A 25269-nucleotide genomic window follows, 5' to 3' on the forward strand; every position below is an offset into this window, starting at 1 on the left:
TGACTCACTACATGCCAATGTCAGAATGGACTATTCAATTTTGAAATACAATAATAAAAAAAAAACTTCGCAGATGCGCAGTGCGAGATTAAAAATCGAAGCCTGACCTCTCTCTACTTTGGTCTTGAAGCTATTTCTACGTTCTGACATTATTTGCATGCATTTGTGGTCATATGATATCTATCATTCAGAGATATATATTCATCAATGGTCGTTTAACTTTTTGACTGATCGTTGAATTGATATCGAGAATAATCTCTAAACAATACCCAGTTGTACTTACTTTATATCGACCATTACTTTCTCTATAATGTGTTTACCTGGGCAATTCATGTTTATTTCCATTATTTGTAGAGACTCTTAACGAGATTAATTTTTATATACGAGCTCAGTTTTCTGAGTTTTCGAGAAATAATCTATATATAAAAAGTACAACCGCCTCCTTGTTATTATCTTTTAGTCTTCATTGTTTATTTTCTCTTCTTATACCGGCCTCGTATTATACATGGATACATAGCATAGTTAATGTGGCGGCCACGTATTGGATAAGTAGAATTCTGAAATATATTCCTCGGCACTCTATCAAAAGCACTTTATAAATAGATCAAATAACAATATTGAAGAATTCAATAATTTTGAAATAGAAATTTACCAACATAATTCTTTGCGACTTCCACACTTTTCAGATTGAGTGGAGATTTACTATTCATGAAAAAGAGGTATATCCCGAAATGTATAAAAAAATGATACCATACCATATTTGTTGTTGTCGTCTCACCACGTTTTGGCCAAGTAAGCTTCTGGCTGGTTTTGGAAGATCCGATAATAAATAAACATGAATTAATAAGATAATTAATAAGACAAAAAAATTCAACCTTGATCGCCCTTTGGGGCCCGTGGCGCAGTTCATAGAGACGTTGGATCTCTACGGTTCCAGGTGACAATTGTCTGAAGATAACGGTTTCAATCCTACCTAAAGCTAGCCAGAGGCTTACTTGACCAAAACGTGGTGAGACAACTACGGAAGGCAGTAATTGCAGTGGATGCAGTCAGGAGATTCAGAGTTCCTATCCGTCTTGGTTACCACCTGACGAAGGCCAGAAGAATAGTTGGCCGAAACGTCGTAGAACAACTAAGAAAAAGATGAGGATAATAGTCCGTAATAAATAAAAATTAACTAAAAAATATGTGTGACACTAAAAAATATGTGTGACACTAAAAATATGTCTGACACTTAAAATATATGTCTGACAATTAAAAGAATATGGCTGAAACAAAAACTATAAGTCTGATACTAAAAATATATGTTTGTCACTAAAAAATATATGTCCGACACTAAAAATATATGTCTGACACTAAAAAAAAAATATGGCTGACACTAAGAAAATATGGCTGACACTAATATGGCTGACACTAAAAAATATGGCTGACACTAAAAAATTATGGCTGACACTAAAAAATATGGCTGACACTAAAAAATATGTCTGACACTAAAAAATATATGGCTGACACTAAAAAAAATATGACGTACACTAAAATATGTATCTGACACTAAAATAATATGGCTGACACTAAAAAATATATATCTGACACTAAAATAATATGGTTGACACTAAAAAATATGTCTGATACTAAAAAATATGTCTGACACTGAAAAATATGACTGACATTAAAATAATATGGCTGACACTAAAAAATATAGTTGCTACTAAAAAATACGGTTGACACTAAAAAAAAGGGCTGCCATTAAAAAAAGGGCTGGCATTAAAAAATAGGGCTGGCACTAAAGAAATATGTCTGAATGCTAAAAATATTTCTGACAGAAAGTTGCAAAGTTTCAAAATGGCTAAAATATTATAAATGTCATTTAAGAAACCACAAGCACTGTAATAATGCGCAATAGACATGAAATACTCACAAATCTGTTGTGTCCATTGGGATGTCCTTAGGGAAAAACTTCAGGTTTTGCTTAATGCAACGCACAATTGTTCCAGAACAGGTACAGTTAGGAGGACAGTAAGCACGAGGGTCGCAGCTGTTCTCCATTTTATCTGCAAATCGTCCAATGAGAGTAAGAACAATTATTAGAAAATCGTATGAAACCAGCTCGAATAAAAGAATAAATAAAACAAATAATCCAAGATTTTATGAATTTAAAAATTGACAATTTTATTCAGCATCTTGCGTGACCCCTATCCCAGCATTAACCTGGAAAGATGAGAAAAACTAAGAATTGCACCCACACAAGCAAATTGGCCGGAAAGTACCTATTGCTAGAATTTGGAATTCCTTCCCTGTTTTCTGCTTTTCTGATTTAATACAAGTTTAATTTAAGTTCAGTTTTCAATGTTACGCCTAAGTTATAATGTTAGACTAAGATATATAAAAAAATAAAAGTTTGTTTTGGTGGTGGTGGTGGTGGTGGAACTCGCAGAAGTTTAAATGTAATGTGAACTCAATATAATTGACCAACTCCCCCGTTCCCCTGTTAGAAATGATATTAAATAGTCGCAATATGCCTTGTTGGGGATGAAAAAGAGGAACAAAAATCTGCTAAGCGTTTATTTATGAGATAAAAAAGTTTTTGCTTTATATTTACTCAAATTACCTGTTTCCTTGGCCGCCATGTGTGCGTATGTGTGTGTGTTTGTGTGTGTGTTTGTGTGTGTGTGTGTTTGTGTGTGTGTTTTAGGAGATTTTTCGTTTTTAATTTACGATTTAGAAAAATAATAATGTATCTTATTTGTTTACGAATAAAACCAAAATGTATCATGGTGAAATTTAATTTCGTAATGAAGTTAATGTGGTGGGGGAAGAAGAGATACCAATTGACTTGTTTTGTTGGTCGGTGTATCTGTATTTTCACGAAGGGTTTACGCGACTCCCACCCCTCAAGAAAAAAAAAGCAACCAAGAATCACAACCATCAGAAATAAATTGACCAGAAAAGACCGGAAAGACTCTTGCCAACTTAAAATGTTACGCCTATAAAGACTAAGATAAATATATAAAAAAAAGTTTGTGGTGGTGGTGGTGGTACTCACTGATTTGTAACCTTAGTAACGGTGTGTGCCCGTGTTTTTTTTTTTTTACATAGAAGTCACCACTTATCAAGGCCCGGAAGCCACTCGGGGATAAGGGTTATTGCGTGTACAGTAATCAATGGGATAGTATCGTAGTAATCGTTAGTATTGGAGATTTGATAAAGTGTCTTACTTAAAGGGGCGGTTTGTCAGGAATTTGTTTATGTTGGACTTGAAGACAATTTACGGTTTAACAAATAATCTTTTTCATATGCGTTAACCCCAACACGGTTACCAGAATGGAATTTACCCGGTGTAGTTTAGATAGTTGTGTAACTCGTATGTCAGGCAACGTGACTCAGACTTGACACTCCTGGTAACTGCAGTGTTTTGCATGGCATGAGTATGGGTCGTTGTGTGGTCCAACTGTTTCCATTAGTTTTAACTCCTTGGCTCATTTCGGGTGAATTTCTCCCACAGTAATCAATTTCGCGTGTTGTGTCACCTGTGTGTGTGTGTGTGTGTTTTTTTTTCTGTGTTCTCCATACAGTTGTGGCAGAGATAGAGGGATAGGAGTGGGCCAGCGCATACTCCCATCACCCAAGACTATATACACGCAGGAGGATAAGAAGATAGGGTTATTTATTTTTTGGCTAAGTTTTGGCATATAAAAAAATAACATTTCGTTACTTTTTTGGTAAGAGTTTTCTAAAGTACTTATCAAACTGCAACTTTCACATAAAGTAGCAATAAAGAAAGAAGAGTTGTATTTTCATGGTGTATCTTCGAAATAAATGTTTTGGTGCATAAATATATTTTCATTAATTATTTAATTTTGTGTAAAATTCTTTCGTTTTTGTCTTTCACACTGACAACTAGGAGGGTAACCATTCTAGGGTTAATCCCAGGCTACGACGGAGTCCACCATAACAAATTTTTGTCTCCACTTAAACGATCACAGGCTTGGTCCAGACGAAGGCCGCTTTTATAGAGATCTTAAAGAATAACATGGCTTACTTGTTTAAGAGCTGACTGAAATGCATCAGGGTGGAATTTAATTAATGTATGGAGGGAATAGCGATACTCACTGGCTTGTTTTGTTGATCTGTGTGTGTGTGTGTGTGTGTATGTGTGTGTGTGTTTAGAGGAGGGGTAATTAACAATGTATTTAATAATCATTATAGTAAATAATTATATATATATATATATATATATATATATATATATATATATATATATATATATATATATATATATATATATATATATATATTAGTAACCCCAGAGTAAACCCCAGAAATAAATTGATCGACAAAAAAGGGAAAACTTCCCGGTGCGTGCGTCATCCTTCCACATTGATTCGTACTCATTCACGACCACTGACAATAAAAATATATAATTATATTTTCATACATTGGTGTTTGTCCTTCTTATGAATGGGAGAGGTGTTGGCATATCATAACTATTAATGCCTTGCAAAAAATCATGTAAAAAAAACAATATGTGTGCGTATGGGTGTTGCAAAAAGAGACAACTCACAGAATGATACAAATTACACCTATCTGTGTTAGTCCGATACAACTTGAGTTTGTGTGTCACAAATGTCATGGGCAGAAATAATGTATCTCCGTCTTTATTTACATGGATTCAAAATCATCTGTTTTGTTAGTCCCTGCCAGTATTCATCTCGTGCAGTTCTCGCGTCTTCAAGCAAGAACTCACATAACAGAGGTAAAAGCAAGAACATAACTGCCTTAAACACAAAAAGAGTTAGCTCCCCTTGATCGAGACCTGCCATCCTAGTAGTCCACATTTTGCTTATTTGCCATTCATGTCATATACTAGCAGGCTGCCTGGCGTTTCCCAGAGAATATATTGCTCTCCCCATGACATCCTACATGACGTCATGCACGAAGTCATCTACTATGACGTCATCTACAATAATAGCATGCATGACATCATATATTATATGCTATGACATTGTGAACGAACAAAAACAGACAATAACGATTTATTATAATAGATTAAATTGCTAGCGCAGTGTCTTTGTACATCACCAAAATCGCAACCACCAACTATACCCTATTCAGTCTAGATGCACGAAATACTCCACTAGAATTTTCAAAAAATATTTAACAACAAAATTCAAACTGTTTTATGAAAGTCAAGAATACATTCGTGAAATTTCCAGTCTGACTTGAAACAAATAAAAATTGTCCTACCCATAATTCCACTAGGGCAACAAGGCGTGGTACCCACATTACATCCGATCTCATTATTGTTGGTATCTACAAAAAATAAAAAGTAAATGAACATTTAAACAAGGATAAATTGAGTTCCTTTATAATGAAGCTGATCAGACACTGTTTTTATAAAAAATTTCCAACGTTGATTTTATATATATATATATATATATATATATATATATATATATATATATATATATATATATATTTGTTACGCCTCGAAATTCGCTGGGGGCGGCGAATAAAAAAATAAAAAACGCTGTCGTAAGAACATGCATAAAAATGAAAATATAAAAATGGGATTAGAAAGGAATTTGAGGTATCTATTCTCAAGACACCTGTGAAATGTGTATGACGGTGGAACACATGGCAATAACAAGACGAAGCCAAATGGAAAATCAATAATATTTATAAAAACCAAAATTAGCTAAGAAAAGAAAGTGGCAGGAATATAAAAAATGTATGTAAATTAAAATTCTCATTAATTGTGTACGTATGTATGTAAACAGCAAAAAACAAAAACAAAACATGAACCCGTCGACATATAAGAGAATGAGTGAGAGAGAGAAAGGAAGGGGTAAACTCACAGTTCCTTTCCTTTTTACATACGTTAGGTTTTCAACTGTTTGTTCATTCAGTAGTATTATCGCTGGCCCCCAAATATTTTTCATTTACTTACTCTCTTTTCCTCTTTATTCCACAGCGGAACTTTTTCGCCGTTTTCCATTCATTTACCCTCTACCCAACTCTGTCAGTTTTTAACTTTATCGTTTTCCGAACTGCATTTCTGGCAGTCACTCTTCATTATCGAAGATCGAGAATTATTCTTCATTTGTTTCTTCTTCATTTATCTCATCTCAGAATTACAACAAAATTTACCGTTTTCTTTCTCAGCCTGTTGTGTATCCATGCGTGCTGTATATTGTATCTTCACCTTCCTCTTTATACAGATGCTCTCTTCCACACTCCCTCTCTCTTTACATTTTTGTTTTCATGCGCGCGTGCTGACCAAGGTATTTTTTTTATGTTTTAAACGACTGTTCACATTTTCTCTCTTTTTATTCTTTTTGTCTTTCCTAACATTTTTTTTTTCACGTCGACAAATCAAAATCAAATAAACATAACACATTCTTCTCGGTAAAAAGAATTAAATTTAAATTTTTATATTTTCTTTTTAACATGTATAATTCAATTTTTAGATTATGTTACTAATATATATATATATATATATATATATATATATATATATATATATATATATATATATCCAGTGAATGAAATGAATTAGATTACAAATCAGTGAATCTAGTAGTTTCAAGTCTTACAAAATATATATTATTGGAGAAAAATATAATAAAAATGTTATTGAAAATATATGGATTTGAGAAATTATTTCAAACATTGTATTCTTTGCTTCAAACAATAAATTTTTATTTTGAAATATATATATATATATATATATATATATATATATATATATATATATATACACACACACACACTAACGATTTCCGAGAAGACTGCCAAATTGAATACGTAATATGAAGTTCCGTCCGTACACGTCATTGAATACTGTGGATGACAGTCTCTAAGTATGTTCGTTTATTTAAGAGATAAATAGACCTTAATTATCTTGTTTTAATCGTGATTGGCCGCATGGTTTCAGGGGTTCAGAAAAAAGTTAAAATGTTGACGTAGGTCTGAGATTTGAATCGTCTGACCGACAGGGCAATCACCCGTCATATTGAAGATTTGATGGTGTCTGTTAAAGGATTTTAAAACATGCGTATTTTATAAGAAGTTTTTGGCATACTACTACTACTACTACTACTACTACTACTACTACTACTACTACTACTACTACTACTACTACTACTACCACACACACACACATATATATATATATATATATATATATATATATATATATATATATATATATATATAAGCAACGTTGAGCGCAGTCAGTGCTAAAATGGATGGTCATTTGGGAATTCCAAGTTCTGTATATGCTGTCCGCTTATCTCGGCATTGGTTCCAGTCAGAGTTATTACTTGTCTTATGTTCCTTTTCGAAGTACTTTGCTACAACATGTTACGTCTACATGTATGAACATCTGTGTATCGCCACAAGAACAGATACTACGCTTTGTTCCTTGCCAAAGTCGTTGTTTGTTTTAAGTGATCAATTTAGTCCCCGACAACAGTAAAAACAAATAGGTAACAGTTTTCAATCATATAATATATTCTGTTAGGTATTACTCCCCCTTTTGTTGTAGATGATTGAGTTTTTAATAGATATCTTGCTATTCTATTGGACTTTACTTTGCACGTCGGACGTAATAAAAAGCATTTGATACGTTTCAATCGGGCTTACCTTCACAAACGAGATCTTTGGCAGTGAGACTTAGTATGGGCATATCCTTGAATTTATGAGGGGTGAAGCAGACGGGTCGTCCAGATACTATTGTCTTTCGTTTGAGCCACTCAGGCAACCAAGATAAGTGGCAATTGCAGTTGAACGGGTTAGACATGATGTTTCTGGAAAATTAATAGATAAAAAATAACAACAGAGAATATTTTGTTTAAACGAATCGTTAGTCATAAGTGGTTCATCCTCTTCCAATTTTTTAGTTATATATGTTCAAATTATTATCACGTAATTTTATGGCATCGCACAGTTACACATTCTATTTTAAAATAGTCTGAATTCACTGAACAGAAATAAAAAAAGAAAAATAAATGAAATGAAGAAAAAAAGTAAAGACAAAGAAAAGGAGAATAACCAAGGGAAAAGAAATGAGGAAAAGAAAGAAAAAAGAAAAGAAAAAAGAAACGAGGAAAAGAAAGAAAAGAAAAAAAGAAAAAAGAAAGGAGGAAAAGAAAAAAGGAAAAAATTAGCAAAGAAAGAAAAGAAAGAAAAGGAAAAGAAAGACAAAGAAATGAGGAAAAGGAAGAAAAAAAGAAAGAAAATGAAACGAAAGAAAAAGAAATGAAAGAAAGAAAAAGAAATGAGGAAAAGAAAGAAAAGAAAAAAAAAGAAAAAATCGAGGTAAAGAAAGAAAAGCAAAAAGAAAAAAAGGAAAAGAAAGACAAAAAAATGAGGAAAATAAAGACAAAAGAAAGAAAAGGAAACGAAAAATATAAAAAGAAAGAAAAGGAAACGAAATATATAAAAAGAAATGAAAGAGAGAAAAAAGAAACGAGAAAAAGAAAGAAAAGGAAAACATTGATTGTTTCGTTAGATATTCTCAACCTTTTCTTTTGCTTATTTCTCGTAATCTCACTATTTAAAAAAAAATTTCTCATCATTTTGTTCTAGCTGGGGATGGGGTATCCTCCTGGATGTCAGGCATTTACTTGATATCTCATGCATTGCAACCGAGAGATTAAAAAAAATTACCCTCACCCCTTTAAGTGCAGTTGTTGTATCGTTCTTATTTGCTATGTAGTTATTGAAATTCGGCTTCATGGGTCCGTTTGCTCGTATAATTACTAAAATACTGCATATCTTCCTAAGATTCCAGTTCCTATTTATGACGTATTTGGTATTTCGCTATCCTATCTCAACTCTGTTCAACCTGTTCAACCAGCATCATTGGGGGACACTAACTTCTACTAAGGTTGCTTCTTTCTCCTTCGTGTCTCATATCATTAAGTCAGGTTTAAGAGATCCGTTTTTTTAAAAGACACGTAGCCATAGTTATTGCATAATCATAGTGGATGGTGTATGATATTTTCCCAATTTCTGGCATACGTTCACAGAACTTGCTTCTATATTCAATATTCAATTTTTTTGCATATGGTCCAGGCTTCCCTCTGTCACATTAGCCCCCCCCCCCAGCAGAACTCTACAGCTGGATGTTGTCAAGTTGCTCACACTCTCTACTTCTCAATAGCGGAACCTACACTTTCTGCCATTGCTTGGTAATATTGTCTCTGATGTGAAATCATTTTTCTATTGTTGTTGATTCCATAACTGAAAAATGTATATATTATACGAAAATTTGATGAGCTGAATAAAATCTATTTCTCATAAGACATTTTCCCCGCTGTACTATATATATATATATATATATATATATATATATATATATATATATATATATATATATATATATATATAACTACTTCATTTACTCACATAAATTTAATATACGAAAGTATAGATTTATGCGTAAACTTTAAGTATTAACTTCAAAAGTGCTCAATACGTAGGTAGAGCTAGTTAGTAATTTATAAAATATATATGGCGATTAAGCTACACTGAATATTCTGCGTTTCATCCACTATAGGATTCGTCAGACCTACTGTCATTTAAATATATATATATATATATATATATTCCTATAAATTTGTTTTTTTATGTGCATTGGTATTAATATTAAAACCCTTTTTTTCTATTTATTTAAAAAGAAAATACAACTAAATAAATAAATAGGTCGTGGAATTGTCATACATCTGCAAGTGATCTAGCTAATTTGTATATTTTTTAAACATTCATTTTAATTAATTCCCTATTAGTTTTTTTTCGGTTTTCTTACGGAATGGTCAACTTTAGTTAACTATTACGTGTAATTATATTCATGCAGATATTCTACATGATTTATACTTGCGTAATCATTAGAGAGAGAGAGAGAGAGATAGAGAGAGAGAGAGAGAGAGAGGGAGAGTGAGAGAGAGAGCGCTTCACAAATCATTTGTACTCACAGCGTTGATAAATAATGTAATTTATTGAATGCTCCTTCCATTATGCACCGGATTTGGTTATCGAACATCGATCTAAAACGGAAAAGAAAAGAAAAAAAAAAACAATAAATAATGAATAAACATGAAAGTTTTTCATTACTTTCAAAACCCGACCTACTGTCATTTAAATAAATATTACAATACTACAACATAGTCTTTTGAGAAACTTATATATATATATATATATATATATATATATATATATATATATATATATATATATATATATATATATATATATCTATCTATCTATATATATATATATATATATATAGATAGATAGATAGATAGATAGATAGAGAGAGAGAGAGAGAGAGAGAGAGAGAGAGAGAGAGAGAGAGAGCAGAGACCTAAGCACAGTTATTTGTAAGATCAATTAACATAACTGTTTTTAAAGACCAGTTTATAATAAACTAATGTTTGGTGTTATTTATTTTTAATTATATTGTCCTATTTGCCTATATATATATATATATATATATATATATATATATATATATATATATATATATGCAATAGTTTCGTCGATATTAACAGTAATTATTTCAAGTGATTTTCATAAAAAAAAAGTATAAGTTGCAAAAAGTTTTCTAAATATATTATGTTCATTAATTTTCTAGGGAGGTGATTTAAACGAAAGATAATCCTGCAATGGAAGGATGAATGATGGACACGCAAAGATGGTGATTGGTGGACAACATCAGAGAGTGAACATGGCTGGCGTTGAGTTACACGTTGTCACACGATTCGGAAGAGATGGAGAAAATCGGTGCCGCAACGGTCTGGATGACCACGGGACAGATGTGATGAGGGAGATGGGCAACAGTCAGTAGTGCTCGATTTGGGGAAATTTAGGAAGCGTGGAGTAACCCATGAGGTTATGTTACTCCTAAATTTACTCGGACATAGTGATGGTATCGATCAGGATTCTATTTATAGGTTCAATAGAATATGTGGTTATCTTTACGATTTGGGGTTCCAGTTCATTTCTGGTTACTGCTTTGTTTTACTTGAACTTTTACGGTATCTTTTGCTGATTAAATTGTTAGGTGAAAGTACAGAATCATGTAAATGGGCCGCTTTCTCCAAATGTTGAGAATGGCCTTTCTAAATAATAACGTTATCTATGTATATAAATGGCAAAATGTGGGTGTATGTGTGTGTGTGTATGTTTGTATGACTCGCAAAAACTTTCGACAGAGGCGACGGATCCTCACAAGATTGGTATCATTTTGAAGCTCGACCCTTGGGACGATAAATGTCGAAAAATTGGCTCCAAAAAGTAATTCCTTCACCCTCAACTGAGCAGTTTTCTACAAGAAGGGGTCGTTTTTTTTTGCGTCGCCATTTTTGCAAGTCATCGAATCGGTTGGATTGACTTCGCTTAATTTCAACGTTCCGAACTTCCGGTCGGACGATGGAGCATCGGTAAGATTTTCTTTCATTTTCTTTTCCGCCTTCGCGTCACGGGTTCGAGCCTGCCTGCCTGCTACCACTTTTTTAACACCTCTCTCCATCCTGGCTGCTTACTGTTGTTTTGACCCCCTCGCTACTACCACTTTTTTTAAATACCTCTCTCCACCTGGGGTTCTTTACTACACCACCTACACACACCCAGGCAACGTCGGGTACCCCCACCCCGCTACTACTAGTTTTTAAATAAAATAAATGCAGAAAAATATGGAAATTTTGAGATAAATAATGTTATCGCCCTTGATATAACAAGTTGCCATCTTAAAGTAAAAAAAAAAAAAGGACTAACTGAGATTATGAATAACGATAAAAAATCATCATGAATAAATATTTAAAGACATTAAGAACGTTCTTCTTTGTTTATTCCACACAACAAGGTCTATGCTGGATCTCATCACACACCATACTCGGTCAAAAGCTTAGTAAGGATGAAGTCCAGTCTTGAGGTCTTGCTGTACAATACACGTTTTTCCAATCGGCTTTTCCCGGGGTTTTAATCGAGGAAAAAAACAAACAAACTTAAAGCATACTAAAATTAAGATAAAGTGGTCAAAAACGACCTGGTGGTTCCATTTTCATTAGCTACTATACCGAGGTGTAGGGAAAGGCGCAACTCTTTCCCCAGGATTACTCCATTTTGATCCTCACTTTATGATAATGTTGATCCCCACTTTATGATACCAGCAAAGAGACATAAAATTTCACTTTTTGAATCTGTAGTATGACTTAACTGAAGACTGAGTCATGATCTTCCGGCTAATTAATGACCATCCTAACGTATTTAGCCAGAAAGGGACCATTCTCTATCACTCTAGTCTATAGCTGCAGTCCGGTTTTTTCCTGAGATGATTTTAGGGACTTAACATAGCTGCAAAAGCTTCTTGATTTCAATCGTTGATTCACGTCTGTGAAAGAAATTGCGTTCATCCTAGGTAGAAAATCTGTCCAATGAAGATAGTTGAGTATTATTGGAAGGGTACAAGGTTATAATGTTTTAAGCATGAGTAACTGCTTGAGAAGCTTCTCCATCAACACTCGCTAAATATAAAGTTATTCTCAAGTGTCATTTTGCGCATGGATGTGTAGCGTCGATGTTTACACGTCGACGTACAAAATCAAAATGCATAAACGCGTTTGTACGTATATCCTCTAAGCATACACTACCCCAAATAAAAAAACAAAACAAAACAAATAATTATATTTTGGACCAATCAGAAAACTTTTTAATTTATTTAAAACTAGTCTGGGTGTCTGGCGTTGCCCGGGTGTTTGGAAGTGTGTGTTCAGGAAAAATAAGTAAATAAATAAATAAATAAAAATAAATAAATAAATAAATAAATAAAAAGTGGTAGTAGGCAGGCAGGCTCGAACCCGTGACGCGAAGGCGAAAAAGAAAGTGAAAGAAAATCTGACATCTTGCAACTGCTCCATGACGCGACCGGAAGTGTAAAGCGTTCCAATTTAATTCAATTTAAGTCAATCAAAAACAAAATATGACTTGCAGAAATGGCGTTGTTCTTAAATGGCCTACGAAAGCAAATTAGTTTAATGTGGGGGGGGGCGGACTTTAGCAGTATCTAAATAAATAGTAATTGTCTCAGTATGAAGGGTTCCCTCTACATTGACCAAGGACCAATTACATAGGCCCGAAAGCCAGGCGTTTGCGTTCGAATAGTTTCGCCTTATTTATACGAAAAAAAAAAAACAAACAAACAAACAAACACCGGAGATAACGGTACGGTGGAAATTTTGTTTACCTCGATCAAAAAAAAAAAAAAAAAAAAAAGCTAAAGACAATGTCCGTTTGCGAATGTAAGATACAACGATTTTGGCAGTATGCAAAACTTCTCGCAGAATCTAAACGACGTGAGAATCCCGATGCAAAAAAGCCTTTCACGGACATACACAAACGCCCGTGTCCACTTTGCCTTTTTTTTTTTATATTAGATGGTCTTTCTAGGAACTGCCTAACAATGAGAAGAGACGTTTTGAATACGATTTTCCTGATTCCTGAAACTAACGACTCTTAATTAATCGACCCAGACTTCTAATGTCTAAACTAATGACCCCCCCCTTCTTTTTTACAAGAACTCTAAAAATATTTATGAACATTCTATGTTTTTCTATTGCTATAAAACTTCCATTTTAAACATTTATAAATCATCTCCTTTTGTGGATATCTGCATTCTTAACTCATTATTTTGTTTTCTCGTTTTCTCGCATTTGAATATAAAACCTGCAAATCTTTTTCACTGAAAATATTTCTCTGAATCCGACTCATCCCCAAAATATCTCCCTTCTTGCAAAACACCCCAAAGTAAAACGCAAAAAATCTGCTGTGAACACATCCCTAAAAACTAAATGATCTCCCCATAACTGGTGACATCCAAACCATAGATGTGTCCCTTGAGGTATTCCTGACAAGATCCGTCACTACCATGCTAATATGTCGGCTTTAGGTTCGATTGCTTTGTCTTTGAGTGAATTTATCACCATCAGTTAAAAGAACTTTTTGAAGTTATCCTAATTTCTCCCTCTTTCTTATTATTATGCAACTTAATCAAGTTTCTTTTTAGTTCCATGCATCAAGTGGCTTCCTGTATTGTCTCGAGAGATTTTCATAAAAAAACAAAACAAAAGAAAATAAAACAAAAGCAATACTTACAAAAACCGGAGGTTTGGCATCATATTGTATGTTTCATTATCCACGCAACTAATTCGATTTGATGCAAGTTTCCTGTATAGATAAAAGTGACACAAAAAAAGGAAAGAATCAGCAAAATTGATGTTAAATTGTTGGTTCCGGAGAAACGCCGAAAAGTAAACTAGTTGATTATAATAATAATTGCGTTTCATAGTCTAAATGGAATTGTCAGGTAAAATAGGCATTTTAGAATAAAATGTTTATTTAAAATAACTTTGGAATGTTATCAAACAGAGGAATTTTAGCTGACAAATTTGGGAATTTCTTTCTTATTTATTTATTATTTTATTATTATTATTATTATTATTATTATTATTATTATTATTATATTATTTATTTCTTATTTCTTATTTATTAATTATTTAAAAACGTCGGGTGATCTTTAATGCTACGTGTATTAATGACGTCATGTAATGCTACGTGCATTAATGACGTCATGAAAGGAGGATGGATTTTGAGACCCGTACAGTTTTCAGTTAAGGTTTCGTCGTCGTTTGGAGACAATCATCCGAGCAAACAGGTCGTAATGGCCCCGAACACTCCAATGACCAGCGTGCAACTTTAAAAGAGGAAACATTTATGGAAATAAAAGTTGCCGGAAATACAACCCGATACTAGTTTGTTCCTTTGGGTTGAATTTTCTTTGCGCTTTCCATCAAAACAAAACCAAAGATGAACCAGGGATATTTCTCCGATTACCCAGATGTTAAACCCCCATGGAACTGTTATCCGTCCCTTTTTGTTGTAACGTCTGTTGTAAATGTTATATGCCCGTTGTTAAAATGCTAATATATCGACACGTACAAACACGAGAACACTAGACGATCATAAATGATATAAACACTGTCATAAATGTCGTACACGCATCAACTCGAGGAACAATAGAAGAACAAGGGACGATCACAAAATAGAGAACACTAGACGAACACACGCGTCATACATATCTATATATGCACTTAAACACATTCACGTTAATGTTAGGTAATAGGTCGAAACAAGAAAGCATTTGTTAGTTATCTATCTATTTCTGTATCTATCCGTCTCGATCTATCTATCTATCTATCTATCTATCTATCTGGAGAGATGAATGTGAAGAACGTTGAAAGACTGTCAAAACATGGTATAATCATATCATAGACAAGTTTACTGGAAGCTGATCGGATCTACGTGTATGTTACCATGTGATGAGGTTAGCTGGAGATGACATGGGAGTTGGAATTCGGACGTTGAGCAGAGCGGACGATTAACAGGTCGTCCCTTTCCCCTTCACTGGGAAGGGAGCTGACGTGTGTCAAAATAGAGACCTAGAATTACCCACGCAAGCAAATATATTCACTTTCCATTCTTCTGCGATCGACACCGGGAAAGTGAATAAAAACAATATAAAACCAACCAGTGTTTTTGGAAGAACAAGATGAATTCCAGATGGACAAGATCAACGGCGCATGAAGGTATGTCCAAAATATATGTATCACACACACACACACACACACACACACACACACACACACACACACACACACACACACACACACACACACATATATAATAAATACTCACAGGATCATCAGATTGGTTAATCCACGAAACGTTGATGAACTAATTTTGTTTAGTTTATTGTAAGTAAGGATTCTGTGGAAAGGAAAGAAAAGCAAACGAGTTAAAAGCAAAGAAAAGATTATAAAATAAAATAAAATTATTGAGTACTTTCTATGCGTGTCGATCAGATCTATTGAGCACTTTCCAGGTGTGCCCATCAAATCTACTGAAAACTTTCTAGGTGTGCCTATCAACTCTACTAAGTATTTTTCAGCTGTGCCTATCAAATCTACTGAAGACTTTTCAGGTGTGCCTATCAAATCGACTGAACGCTTTCCAGGTGCTTTTATCAAATCTACTGAGTACTTTTCAGGTGTACCTATCAAATCGACAGAGCACTTTCCAAGTGTAACTATCAAATCTACTGAATACTTTTCAGGTGTGCCTATCTAATCTTCCTAGCACTTTTCAGGTACGCCTATCAAATCTACTGAGTACTTTTCAGGTGTACCTATCAAATCGACAGAGCACTTTTCAAGTGTGCCTATCGAATATACGGAGTACTTTTCAGGTGTGCCTATCAAATCTACGGAGCACTTTCCAGGTGTGTCCATCAAATCTATTGAGCACAAACACCTACGAACACACAGTCAACGCTGGGTACTCCTGCTAGTTTTAACTGTTAAGGAATTTATTGAACAATTAATTCGGCTCAAAATGGAGTACTGCTGCCACGTACACGGATGTGCTGCTTAGAGGACTCTTTCCTGCCTTCGGAGAGTATAAAATCAACTTCGCTATCTAGGATCTCTTGCACTTTCTTACATCTCGTTTCTCAAAGAGTAGACGTTGTTAGTCTTCCCCTATTTACATAATATGTGATCGACTTAGCTTCAATCACTGCCCCTGTCATAAAACTTTCTCAACAACAACAACAACAACAACAACAACAGAAACAAAACTATCCTTTCTTCCTCCGTGTATCTAAAATCAACCCGATTTTTCTTCATAAACATTTACCACATGTAGAACACGTTACCGCGGGAATGTTTTTCTATAGACTACATCATGAAAACAAATATGAGTCGAATCGTCCTGTTAATTAAGCATATTTCTCTATCCTTCCATAATAATGGTATAACATCGGACTGAAAAACAAACAAACAAGCAAACACCACCCTTAAAAAAATCTCACTAACTCTTATCTTCAACTCTCCTTTAATCAAAACTAAAACAAAAATTGAGGAAATATTTATTAATGGATGTCTAATATTTATTAATGGATGTCTAATATTTATCGTTAAAATGTTACAAAAAATAAATCTACAAATTTACAAAGAATTTCCACCTCCGTTTTACCCATTTGGCACAAAACTAAATTAAATTTAACATAGCCTACATTACGACCCTTACGCCTATCAGCTGTGTTCTCAAATTCACAATGATCGGTTACTTTGGAGGAGAATCCTGTAAAATAAATATATAAAAACGTACTTTACTTTTGTTATATAGAAATAGATTACGTTAAAAAAAAAAAAAAAAAGAAAAAATAGAAAAAGGAAATTGCTTTTTACAAAGTAAATAACATTTCTTTTAATAATATAATTTTGTAAAATCGTAATTGGATTTTAATAGGAATCCTAGAGCCTCTCGAGAATTTAATCCGACTAATTTTGTCGGAAAATGTTTTGAAGATCGATGTAGATATTTAACTGGACCCGGACTGCATAGATTAGCAGTTCGTTTAATTTGTTAGTTCACCCTGCATTTTTCAGATGTCAGCATAATGTTAAACTGGCATCATGTTTTAAATGCTTCACCTTTTAAGATAATTATTTATGATAGAAAGAAAAAAATCACTTAAACAATTACGTCATTAAAATACAAGACGCGTGTGGAGGAAGTGATTACATAGCGACAGGAAACAGTGACAACAACAGCAACAAAAACGAAAACATGTCTGCGAAAATCGTTAAAACTTTAGAACATTTCGTATCGTTTTTGCTTAAAATTTTAAATCAATATAGGATAGGAGTTTTTTTTTATTTTTTATAACACTAGCAAGACTATCCGGCGTCGCCCGGTGGGGTGGTGGTGATGCCCCAACTTCCGGAAATAACGTAAATTGTGGAACCGACTACACGTAAAACTATGCAATCTGCTTACCATATGCAATGGAAAATGTTTAAGTTTCTTTTTGTACAAAATCAGTTAATGCAAATAATTATGTCTCGGGTGAGGTTCGAACTCAAAGACCGTCTCTAAATACTGCATGCTAACCGATTGATCCATAGGGTTAAGCACGAAACGTTGACGCTATTAAATAAATAATTATGCATATAAAAGACTTTCTTTTTCTTTCACCTTCCTATTGCTCTTTGAATTGCAAATCGGTTAACGAAAGGAAACCGAATAAAAGGGAGAAAGTGAAAAGGGCAAATCATTTTTTTCTCTTTTTTTATAGATGAAAAATTAAAAAAGGAAGTGTATCTGCTATTAAATTAGTTCTCAGTGATTTGGGTGACAGTATTAGGATTTTTGACTGTGAGAGTAAGAAGGACTACTTCGCTTTCCTTAATGACTAATAAAACATACAGACTGTTTTGCAAGTTTGTAGATAAGGATGACGAATCTATATATTAATATGATAGCGTGTGTGTTATTTATTCTGTGTGCCACGTTTACATCCGAGTGACTGTCGCTTAATTGTTATGGACTTTCATTTCTTGTAATAAATATTTTTACCAAGAATTCTTCATAAGTTTTGGTTTCAGTTTCGATTATAGCTGAAGGAACTCAATACACACATATACTTTTTTTCATAAGTTTTAGTTTCGGTTTCGATTTAAGCTGATGCACCCAAGTCATATAAATGTATATCTTTTATTTTTGAAATCGCAACTTCATAATATATAAAAATCGACAGAACATTAACTCTATATAATAATATATACGAAATCTGCAAGAATTAAAATATCATATTTAAGCGTACTTTACGACCGGGCTACGCCAGGGGTCCCTGCTAGCTTGAATAAATACCTTTGCAGTTTTAACAAAAGAGCTACAATAATATCAGAGGGTTTTCATTTACGCTGAACATCTACAGAATGCCAACATATATTACATATCAATGAGACCCCTGTGGAATTTCCACAGGTCCAGCTAGTTTGCATTATTTCTATAATTCGGACTACTATAATCATATTGGATGTTATTCTCTACAGGACTAACGATGCAATAGATAAAAGCGTAAGAATCGGTTTAAAATGGCTGTCTTCTCTGGGTTGAATGTTCAATCCTCAGTATAAGCAGTAATAGAACAATTACGACGTACTCGAGGATTCTATCTGGTCATGACCAACAGAACAAAAGTAGATTATCCTCGTGGATTAAAGCACCCCGTTTGCAATTTATTACAGATTCCCGAGTTCTAAAGACACATCTGAAGAAGGTCGGAGCTTACATCGACTGAAACGTTGTGAGAATAGCATCCATGTTGAGAACAGTAGTACGAATAATACAAATAATGTAAGAAATAAAATACTGACCAGGATCAAATATTAAATTTGATGAGACATATAGAAAATAAAACACAGACAAATATTTACCATAAAACATTGATGACACATATTTTTATTAATCATTTTCATCTTCTATGCAAGATAATGTAAAATATAAAATGAAAATTTCAAATAACACTGTATATCAGTTTATGGAATAGTGGATAAGCATGGCAATAAGCTAGTAAAAATAAAAGCATAAGTATATTATCAAGATTATCAAGATATTTCGGTCGATTCGTTCCACCATATTAACTTGGTTTAAACTTTACGCCAAATGAATATGGTCGATAGATTCGATCGAAATATCTTGATTCAGCTTTAATGGTGTGTTTCTGTGTACTTATTTTTACTAGTCTCTTTCAGTTTATTGTATGACTTAATATTCCATATAATAGAATATAAACGGTGGAGTTGTCGCACAATACTTACAGTTCTTGTAATTTTTCCAAACCATCTAGTGCACCATCTTCGATGGTTGATATTTTGTTGTTTTTAAAATCTCTGCGAAAAGAAAATTAGAATGCTGTTAACAATAGGTATATTTATAACACGAAGAGCCGTTCATTATGAATAGTGATGGGACGATTCCAATATTTTTCTCGATTCCGATACAATCCCCGATTCCGTACTAAATTCCCAATTCCGATTTTTTATAAATTTGTAAATATTATTATTTTTCCCGATTACCATAAAAACACATGTTAAATGTGCAGATATTTTCTCAAACGCAAAGGCACCCCTGTTGGGAGGGGATGATTCATAGATTTTAACTTTTTTGGTAATTTAAAATCAATAAATGTTTATTATTTTATCATTACTATCAGCAGTGAAGGATTTTGCTTTAAACAAAAAAAAAAAGAAAAAAAAAAGATAATTAAAAGAATTAAAAATTTCGACTTTTCCGATTCCGGAATCCAATTAATCATCCAAATACTAATTATGAATACATATAAAAATGCAAACATTTCGCAAGAGTTTATAACATGATCTAGCTGACCCGACATAGTGTTACCCGGGATTATATGACAATATATAGCGAAAATCTGTTTACGTTTCTTTGCAACAATGTTCAACGGAAAAAATAAAATGAGAATTTTAAGAGGTGTGGTTAATTTAAAAGATAAGAAAGGAAAAAATCGATATAATCCCGGGAAATTTCGGATAAATACAGCTTATTTTTTTAATATAAAATAATGTTGTTTGTCTTTAAAAAGAAAACGACGCATGCAAATGACCAAGCCGGCTGCGCGAAGTGACGTAACAGTGGAGATAAAAGGACGCAGGTGTTCGGAGAAGAGGAGGAGGGGGGCGAAACGTGACGTGAGAAGAACTTGTTCGAGACATATGGCTGACGTCGCAGCAGAGACAAACTGTCACACGCGACTGGAGAAGGAGAAATAAACAGTTTGAATGTTTAGAAAAAAAATTCGTTGTTGGAAATACTGGATATGAAGGCTCTTGTTAAAAAAAAGTGAGTCATATTTTTTTTTTCGCTTTTTCTGTTAGCTTGAGACGGAGTCTACAACGTGTTGAGTTCGTTAAAATGTAACGACACCGTTAAAAAAAAGTGTACAACGCGACAATAAGAAATCTGTTTAATATCCATTAGGAGGCTTTACTTTTAGACTATCGTTTATATATATATATATATATATATATATATATATATATATATATATATATATATATATATGTGTGTGTGTGTGTGTGTGTGTTAAAAAGCTGGAAAATTAAATAAAAGAAAAAACTATAGTAGGACAATACATAGTGTTTTCGGATCTGTAGGTAATAATTTTCTTCTTTCACTATTTTTCTTGAATTTGTAGTGTGTAGGTCAGTGCACTCTTGTGAAAAGTGAATATAATCTTATATGTAAGTTATCTGCTAACATTATACGCATGTTGTATGATCACTTTTGATAAAGAGGCTGTACCTCGAAATATTAGAAATTTAAGAGAGAGAGAGAGAGAGAGAGACTTACAGAATCTGTAGATTTGGTAGTCTTTTTAAGACACTGTTCGTTTCGATCCTCGTAATATCATTGTTAACAAGTTTTCTACAACATAAAAAGGAAAGAAAAATATAATTAGTTTTTTATGAACATCAATCCATACAAAGCGTTAAACTACTTGAGAAAAAGAGCTTAAAAGACATTTTAAGATCAATTAGAATATCTATATAAAAGCGAAAATGTATGTGTGTGTGTGTTCGCTTTTTCTGTGTGTCTACAAAAGGCTTCTTTCAGAGAAGCGGTCGGTCGGTTCACAACTTTTTAAAACTTTTTATATCACATACAAATCGTAATATCTCACAGTTAACAACGAAGCTCGCTTGTCTATTTAATTTGGTCGATTTCGGGAAGATAAACATTCAAGATTTGTCGCTCGCCGCATGTGGGTTAGCCTTTTTCCTATAACATCGTGGGGGTGGCAGTAAATGAATACCATCCCGCAGTCAAACTTGACCTCATTAACTCATTAAAACGGGCACTTGCTAAATCCAACTAATTAAATAAATTCAAACGTGTTTCCGTTAGCATCTCGCGGTGGGGCAATGGTTAACATTAATTTACAACTTTGCCTCAACAGTTCGGGTTCGATCCTCATACATACTTTTTTTAACCCCCCCCCCCCAAAAAAAACACCCAGGCAACGCCGGGTACCCCTCGCTGGTTTTAAAATAAAAATTCCTTTACCCTAAACAGTCTTATATATAAAACCACACCCAATGTATAGACCCCAGTCCAGGGACTTTGAGGAATGGGGAGTCAATCCCTAGGTAGCTATTACTCTCAGATTCACCATTAACCGAGCGTTAATACCTGTTAGAGTTGCATCTGCAGATTAAATAGCAGACCCTGAATATGAAATTTAACTGTATATGAGATTGGTTGGTTGTTTTTGTTTTACGGCATATCAACCCTTTTCAGGTTATTTAATGCCGAATCCAGTGATTTTGAAGAGCAATTTTTTAAGGTCGGTTTCTATTTAACCCATAGTTGGGACCCTAACAAGTACTACCAGTTCGGGTCAGAGTGGACCTGGGAGCAATAGCAATTAAAGGAGGGCTCCACACTCCCCAAAGCCCGCAAGCTGGGGCCTCACCAACGGATATAGTTTAAGGTCATACCCAGGACCAACTGTATACGAGGAATATTGCTATTAATCCCAAGCACAGTAGTAATACTTGCCACGTTATCACCTATGAGTTTAATAACATACTCTAGTTGGAGACTAAAGCCACACTGAATAGTCGTGAAGGGTCAAGGAGGATAGAAAAAGACGAGAGAAGATCCCGACTAGAAAAGTGAAAAGACGGCTGGGACCTTAGAGATTTTTTATTATTAATTTGACTAATAGTGAATCGTTTTGAGGGTAATACAAAATGTGATAAATGAAAAAAAAATGTATCTATCATTATCGAAGAATTCAGCATTGTGATAGAAAGGCTTTGTGAACAGAATTCTACCGAGAACTGGTAATTGTGCATAAAGGGAGAGCCTAACTTTCAAACACACCGGAAGCTGGCACCCACGTCTCTCAATTGAGGTATGGAAGCACAAAATAGATACAAAATAGGTACAATTTTCAAATATATTCTATGTTTATTTTTTTTCACCCCCTTATAAATAAAATATATAAAAATGCGTAAACTTTTTTTTTATCAATTACTTTTTTTTCATCGAATATCTTTTTAAATAACTATAAATTAAATGGATACAATACTTTCGGTTTTGTTAATATATTTTTTCAAACGTTTTCTTTTTTGTTGTTTCAAATATAATTACTTTTTTCTTTAAAATATACTTTATTTATATTATCTACTGGGTCCGTACTTATCATGTTGTTTGAATTTAATGTTTTTTAATATATGTGAAATATTCACATTTTAAAACTGTAAAACTATTTTTTGTTGCGCATTCACCTTTTTGAAACTGATAAAACTGTAAAAAAATGTGACACATTCATTGTTTATTCTTCATGTTGCTGTAAATGAATACATTAAAAAAATGTTGCTGTAAATGAATACATTAAAAAAATGTTGCTGTAAATGAATACATTAAAACAAATGTTGCTGTAAATGAATACATTAAAAACATGTTGCTGTAAATGAATACATTAAAAAAATATTGTAAATGAATACATTAAAACAAATGTTGCTGTAAATGAATACATTAAAACAAATCTAAATAGGTTGACAAAATCTATAACGTATTTATTTGAAATAAACATAGTTATTTGAAAAAATATGCGATAAAAAATAATTGATAAAAAGGTTTACGTATTTGTATATATTTTTATCATAATGGCACCCAAGTGTCATATATATGCATATATATATATATATATATATATATATATATGTACATATATATATATATATATATATATGTACATATATATATATATATATATATATATAGGTACATATATATATATATATGTACATATATATATATATATATGTACATATATATATATATATTTATATATGTACATATATATATGTACATATATATATATATGTACATATATATATGTACATATATATATATATGTACATATATATATATATATGTACATATATATATATATACATATATATATATGTACATATATATATATGTACATATATATATGTACATATATATATATATATGTGCATATATATATGTACATATATATATACATATATATATGTGCATATATATATGTACATATATATATATACATATATATATGTACATATATATATACATATATATATGTACATATATATATATGTACATATATATATATACATATATATATATGTACATATATATATATACATATATATATATGTACATATATATATATGTGCATATATATATATGTGCATATATATATATATGTACATATATATATATGTACATATATATATGTACATATATATATGTACATATATATATATATGTACATATATATATATGTACATATATATATATGTACATATATATATGTACATATATATATGTACATATATATATATGTACATATATATATATGTACATATATATATGTACATATATATATGTACATATATATATGTACATATATATATATGTACATATATATATATGTACATATATATATGTACATATATATATATGTACATATATATATATATGTACATATATATATATGTACATATATATATATATATATATGTACATATATATATATGTACATATATATATATGTACATATATATATATGTACATATATATATGTACATATATATATGTACATATATATATGTACATATATATATGTACATATATATATATGTACATATATATATGTACATATATACATATATATATGTACATATATATATACATATATATATGTACATATATATATATATGTACATATATATATACATATATATGTACATATATATATATATGTATATATATATGTATATATATATACACATATATATATATGTACATATATATATGTACATATATATATATGTACATATATATATGTACATATATATATATGTACATATATATATATGTACATATATATATATATGTACATATATATATATGTACATATATATATATATGTACACACATATATATATGTACATATATATATATATATATGTACACATATATATATACATGTACACATATATATATATATGTACATATATATATATGTACACATATATATATATATGTACACATATATATATATATATGTTCACATATATATATATATATGTACACATATATATATATATGTACATATATATATGTACATATATATATATGTACATATATATATATGTACATATATATATATGTACATATATATATATATGTACATATATATATGTACATATATATATATGTACATATATATATATGTACATATATATATATGTACATATATATATATGTACATATATATATATG

General features: G+C 32.0%; 1 protein-coding gene across 3 annotated transcripts in view; it reads right to left on the minus strand.

Annotated features, from left to right (window-relative positions):
- Positions 1-25269, minus strand: part of LOC145242163 (slit homolog 2 protein-like) — a 594752-nt gene that overhangs the window by 69701 nt on the left and 499782 nt on the right. For all 3 annotated transcript variants that reach the window (XM_080105142.1, XM_080105141.1, XM_080105140.1), the window contains 8 exons: positions 21277-21351; positions 19725-19796; positions 15754-15825; positions 14155-14226; positions 9978-10049; positions 7645-7808; positions 5245-5310; positions 1919-2051 (listed from right to left, as the gene is read on the minus strand). In XM_080105142.1, coding sequence (XP_079961268.1) covers positions 1919-2051; positions 5245-5310; positions 7645-7808; positions 9978-10049; positions 14155-14226; positions 15754-15825; positions 19725-19796; positions 21277-21351 — 726 coding nt within the window. The remainder of the gene's footprint in view (positions 1-1918; positions 2052-5244; positions 5311-7644; positions 7809-9977; positions 10050-14154; positions 14227-15753; positions 15826-19724; positions 19797-21276; positions 21352-25269) is intronic.

This window comes from Euprymna scolopes, chromosome 21 (assembly GCF_053919585.1).
Source record: "Euprymna scolopes isolate OS-2025 chromosome 21, ASM5391958v1, whole genome shotgun sequence".
In the NCBI taxonomy this organism is placed as follows: domain Eukaryota; kingdom Metazoa; phylum Mollusca; class Cephalopoda; order Sepiida; family Sepiolidae; genus Euprymna; species Euprymna scolopes.